General features: G+C 47.1%; 1 protein-coding gene across 1 annotated transcript; it reads left to right on the forward strand.

The window, feature by feature from the left end:
* The first annotated feature begins 728 nt into the window (after positions 1-728).
* On the forward strand, positions 729-3,941 carry LOC307071709 (uncharacterized protein). Its single transcript, XM_079730768.1, has 4 exons — positions 729-816; positions 1,234-1,482; positions 1,596-1,694; positions 2,694-3,941. Exons 2-4 carry the CDS (start codon positions 1,249-1,251, stop codon positions 2,847-2,849), a joined length of 489 nt encoding a protein of 162 aa, XP_079586894.1. The 5' UTR covers positions 729-816; positions 1,234-1,248; the 3' UTR covers positions 2,850-3,941.
* Positions 3,942-5,789: the final 1,848 nt, after the last annotated feature.

The raw sequence follows: 5,789 nt of genomic DNA on the forward strand, positions 1-5,789 counted from the left end.
CGCTGTGATACTGTTGATCTCTGATACCACCACAGGTAATATGCCCCCTCTCCCTCTCCTTCCCCCCCCCCCCCCAAGGACAGAGAAAGACCATTTTCAGAGAGCGACACAACGTGGGGGTTTCACCGCCTCAGGGGGGACATCCGAGAGGATGGGAAGTTATCCCGGTTCAAAGCCCCGGACCCAGGGGCCGGTCTCGGTGGAGGTCTCTCCGAGGCCCCGGAAAGCTCCTCCTCCTTCTCCTCCTCCTCCTCCTCCTCCTCCACGGTAGACCAGGTGTACCAGTGTCCCAGAGAACTGCAGGCCCTAACACCGCCTCAAGAAGCACGCATCTCCAAAGTGCCTTTAAGAGTAACTGCTCCAGATCTTCGCTGCTTGACCTACTGTACGTCTCAGGGTGTTTTTTAGGAGGCGATGTGTTGTTGGTGGAGCTTGGTTGTCTTGGGGGGGGGGGGGGGGGGGGGGGGGGTTGATGGTAGTAGAAGTTGTCACTTTGCTGACGTTGTTAATGGAGGGAAACCTTGTAGTTACAGATCAAAGTGTGCGGGCAGAGCAGCGGTTTGGGCCTCAGCATCGCCGGAGGGAAAGGTTCTCTACCCTACAGAGAACAGGATGAGGTAAGCACTAATTCAGCTTAGCATCCAAAAGGCTTAAGGTGGCTAAAGCTAAGACCATATTCCACTGTAATAATCACTTTTTGCCTGAATTTATTTTTAGGATTGATTTTTTTTGTTTCAGGGCATCTTCATCTCCAGAGTTTCTGAAGGAGGTCCTTCCGATAAGGCAGGGGTCCTCGTTGGAGACAGATTGCTGGAGGTTAGGGGGGAAATGATTATTGTTAAATTAACACTATCTATGTTACTGACATGGACTTGAAATTCACTGACTGACACAACAGAGGCAAATACAATATATGTTGCAGTGACTACTAAGGCTACTCTAACTTTTTGCACATAACTTCATGAGAAATAGCTGTTTTTCTTATTTTGACCTGCAGAGGGCATCCTGACACAAGCTAGGTTAGAATCCCGGGAGAGGTAGGCTCCTTGGAACAAAAAGCTCAGCAAAACGATCAATGTTTTCATCCTCTCATAAAATTGCCTTTAAATAGACTGACAATGTTAATCTTGGCTGGGAATACACCATCAAAAGTTTAACAAACGGCCGTCCACTTTAAGCTCCTACTTTCTCCCACCTGCCCTGAGGAACTGCCTTTATCCCCGGTCCATCCAGGTTAACGGACTTGACATGCAGGGGACGGCCCACCACGAAGCCGTGAGTGCCCTCAGGCACGCAGGAAGTTGCATTAAGATGAAAGTGCTGAGGGAAAAGGGGATGCCAATCCAGGTTTGTATCCAGGACAACCCGGAGACGGGTGTAAAGTTGAGTCCACAGCGATTCCACCCCGAGGAGGTGGGATGTCAGACTCCCATGGTGGAGCACACGCCCGGGAGCGTCGATACTGTGGCCTGTAATGGAAACGTAAGTGGCTAACACAGGTTAACTTTGGTACCCTACTATTGTAAAAATAAATTATTTCTTTCAGAAACACTCCACATATTTAGCTGTCCGTTTTCCTTCCTCCGGCGTTGCAGTCTGATCTGGAGATGGAACCGAGCTGGAAGTTATTCCGACGGGAGCCAGACGCACGGACGATAACAAACCCCTTTGAAGGGGAGAAAGGCACCATGACGGTGAGTGCTGCATCGAGCCACCGAAAGGTTATTTCATAATTTCCTTTTGGCTTTTTTTGGAAATTCAAGGATGGATTTCCACATTATGTCTCCCAAGAAAATCCCATTTCTCACTTTGATTGAACCATTAAATCTAAAAGTATTCGCAGCAAGAGGTCTATCTTGAGGTTCATCTTCGGGGAACTTAAACCATAAAACGCCCACCTCCCACCTCCCTGTCAGACTCAAGAAAGTGCAATCCTCAAGCAAAACAGATGGAGGGTAAAACATTTATTCACATTGCAGCACTACCCTGTGGCCTGACACTGACCTCTTAGTGGGATTTAGGTTGGCTCTACTGGCTTGCCTTATTTTATACGCCAGCCTCCACCTGGTAAACAATCAACAGAAGGCACACCCACGCAGACAACCAATTAGCAGCCAATCAACCCTCTCTCAACTCACCATCGAGGTTGTCTAGCCAGTGGATGCTGAGTATTATGGGACAGCATCTGGGAAAGCGAACCAATCCCTTACTTCCTGTGAGTTACGTCCGTTAGTTACGCAAACAAGTGGATGGTCTCACAAAGCTACAAGAACTATGGAGGTTCCTGATTCCCTCCCACTGGTTTGCCACTCTCTGCACATACAGTATGAAGCATTCCATCTCAAGGGCGTGCTACCCACGGTATAACACGGGGGATGTATGCACAGACGACACAAGAAGCCCACTTTCAATAGCGACTTCTTTCACACATTCACACAGGGGTCAACCATGCAGGGCGACAGCCAGCTCGTCAAGAGAGGTCAGGGTGAGGGGTCTTGCTCAGGGATCGAACTAGCAAACTTCCGGTTACCAGCCAACCCGCTGTACCTCGCGGGTTGCGGGCACATAGCTTCCAACCGTATCGTGTGTGTGTGTGTGTGTGTCTGTTACATATTGGTCTACAAATGACAAAACTCATGTTTGACCTTTGTGCGGCAAAATATTGTTTCTAAAGCTTGGCAATCATCCGGCAGATCCCTCGGATTATCCTGACTCATCCGTCCACCTCGGACGATGACGTGGACACCTCGTCTCAGGGGGCTGAAGGAGAGCTGTTGCTAGCCGACTCTGCTTGGGCCGATGTTCACGTCCAGTCTGGTACCTTGACGAGCCCTCACTACCCACCGTGACCGCAGAGCTTCTGGACACTCACAGAGACGTTGTGTGACCTCTAATGATGCTCTCCCCTGTAAAAAAGCACTGCTGCGGTGAAGTGAAACAAAGTGCCGTTGCCATTCGGTATCTTAGGGCTGTTATCACCGTTTTGTCAGTTTGAGGTCATTGCGTGGGATTTTCCAGACGCCATTTTGCTATAATTACTAGTGTCTGAAGCTATATTTGTAGAGACACATTAAATGTCGTCCGAGGCCGACTTCCTATACAAATACTTTGGAAGCATGCAGAAAGGCCCTGCAGGGTTATGAAGAATTTAACCGAAAAATGTGAACACCACCAACAGCAGTGAACTCATCCAAATACCACAGAAAAGGGAATTTCCATCGGATCCAGTACTGTATTGTCAGATTGATGAACGACAACTACCTCGTGTTTAAAGAGATATGATGTAACTTTGCACACTAGCGGCCCCTCACGGCCAGAGTTGGCAACAGAGACGGTGACGTTTTCGATAACGAAGAGCAACAACAACCCAAAACAACATACGAAGCCTATCGCAAATTTGTCTTCAAGCCAGGTAATAGTGCGATCTTTTTAATTTGTTGCGTCACAAAAAATAATTAATTGATTTTCCACTATATTAAATATTTCTTTGGACATTCTGTCGGTCGGCACAGACCAAACTGAATTGTAGTGCATGATTTACTGCACCATAGCAAAACCAAATGTAAGGGAAAAAAACTGCGTGCAGTGTAAGGTCCACAGTGGATCTTTAAGCCGCCATAAATGTGCTGCTGCCTCCCGATTGTACAAGCGTCGGGCCATTGACGGAGTGGGCCCTCAGAAATGTCCTAAATCTTCATAAAGGCCGCACATGAAAAGCCATGGGCCGTATCTTCATGTGTAGCTGTCGGGAGGGTCCGGGGGGTCTCAAGACACCCCTCGTTGTCTTATCTGTTAGGACCAGTCGAAAATATTATTTTAGCGATTGAGTTTAGAAAATGTCACCATCCTATCAACCCAACCCAAGAACCCAGCTCATTTTGTATCGTCTTATGTTATTCAATGTAATCCATCCTTATTTTCTGTCATTTATTTTTTTTCAAAAATGAAGCGAGTTTTCCTCACAGCGGCAATAATACCATTGGACTATTAAACCTTAATTATTAACTCAGAAGAATGCTTCTTTATGAGTTCTTGAAAGTGATTTGGGTTGGGTTATGATTCCACGGCGATACTGAAACCACATCAGTGGTTTCAGGGGGGTCTGGTCTTACTGGACACATAATAATTACACACTGTAATATGCCTTCTTATCTATTCTTAACAAGAGGAGGATTTAAGTAATAGGGTTATCTGGGCCACAACACACACACAAATCAACACAAAAATCAATCTTCATTGCCTCTTTTTCAGAGGTTTAGAAAAAATCTACAATTACCTTTTCAACTAATTCCATTTGTTCATAAGGGACACCTGTCAAACTTGGGATTGTTGTGAGAGACTTGAGTGAACTGTAGAGTGGGCGCATGTCTCGCTCTCACTCTCTCTCGCTCTCACTCTGCTGTTGTGTGTTTGTTTTGTGTGTGTCTTTGAATTGTTTTTTCCATATCTCCAAGCAGCCCGCTTGGATCTGAGACCACAGTGCTAATTACTGGGCCAGCAGATCGCCCCTCTCAAGAAAAACAATCACTGCTTGCTCTGGGAATTGCACCCCCAAGCCTCCCTGCCTCTCCTTTCATCTTTAGGCCATGCTGTTGGAGCATTCTGGAGCATTCTTTCCCCCGGAGGGAAACAACCCTCAGCTCACGTTCAGCTCCTCAGCCAAGAGCCATTCATTATTGTTTTTTTCAGGTGATAATCTTCCGGTTGCGATGATGCCAATGGCCGCGCCAGGCCCCATGCTCAAGACTATCAGTCAATTACTGGGTGGTGGGGTTGTGAATGCCGGCAGCCATCCAGGTCTGTCTCAAGAGATTCTCTGTACAAACTGGGAAGGTAGCCCGTGCAGATGTGGTTGTTTTTGGGGAGTTGAGTATACACAATAACTGCATGCTCTTCTCTTTTTTTTCTTTTGTGAATCCTATTTCACCACTCGCGTTGAAAAAGAGAATCCCAGTTTGTATTAAAATACGATGGACCAAGCTGTATAGGTCGGTGTATTTGGCTTTGCAAATAAATGATAGCTACTGGATTCAACCCAGGTAAAATATCTGTATCATTATAAAATGTTTTGAGTTTCCCTCTTCATCAGTGTAGCCTTCAATTCATACACGTTTAAGAGTGCGGCTTTGTGAGAGTTGCTACCGACAAAGAACGCCTCAATGGTCTCACTCATCCATATTTCGAGCGTATTCTCCTCCATTCTTGTCCGGTTCTTGTGTTTATTCGTCCCTAATAAATCAGCCTTCACAGGTCAGCATTCAACCGCTCAATATTGGCAATCGAAAACACTGTTTACCTCCTGCTGCACGTGCACCAGGCGCAGACGGAGAGACACAGTGAGGGCAAGGCCGTGGCAGGATTGGAAGGGACAAGAGCAGCTGTGACAGGAATGAAGAATGTGGTGTACTTAAAGGATCAGAGTCCAGTCTAGAGGTCTGCTTTCACTTGTTTATAGAGCAGAGGGAGGCCGGTTGAGGGGATGTGGGACGGGGGGAGTTGGAGAGTGGATGTGCTGCCAGCCTGCAAGCAAATCCACTTGCTGGCTTATTGGGCTCCACTTGATAAGTCATTATGGAGAGGACACACAGCAAGGCGTGCTGTGGTACGCTACTCTCAGGCGTGGAGCTTTCCTGTGGTTTTATTTGTTCCTCGACGCGGGGGGGGGGGGGGGGGGCTGCTGGGATTTGAGGACATTTGGGGCTCAGAATGTTCTTTATTTATCTTAACATTATTTTATTGGAATATAGAATTTTTCTCTCAAGCGCGCGCACACACACAAGCACGCAGGT

Source organism: Pollachius pollachius (assembly GCF_949987615.1).
Source record: "Pollachius pollachius genome assembly, chromosome: 2".
Taxonomy (NCBI): Eukaryota; Metazoa; Chordata; class Actinopteri; order Gadiformes; family Gadidae; genus Pollachius; species Pollachius pollachius.

What these genes read in the sequence shown, in the direction of transcription:
- LOC307071709 (XM_079730768.1), top strand. Translation starts at nt 1,249, where the DNA reads ATGCAGGGGACGGCCCACCACGAAGCCGTGAGTGCCCTCAGGCACGCA. An exon ending in CTGTGGCCTGTAATGGAAAC is followed by an intron (nt 1,483 to 1,595) that starts GTAAGTGGCTAA and finishes CCGGCGTTGCAG; the next exon opens with TCTGATCTGGAGATGGAACC. An exon ending in GGGAGAAAGGCACCATGACG is followed by an intron (nt 1,695 to 2,693) that starts GTGAGTGCTGCA and finishes ATCATCCGGCAG; the next exon opens with ATCCCTCGGATTATCCTGAC.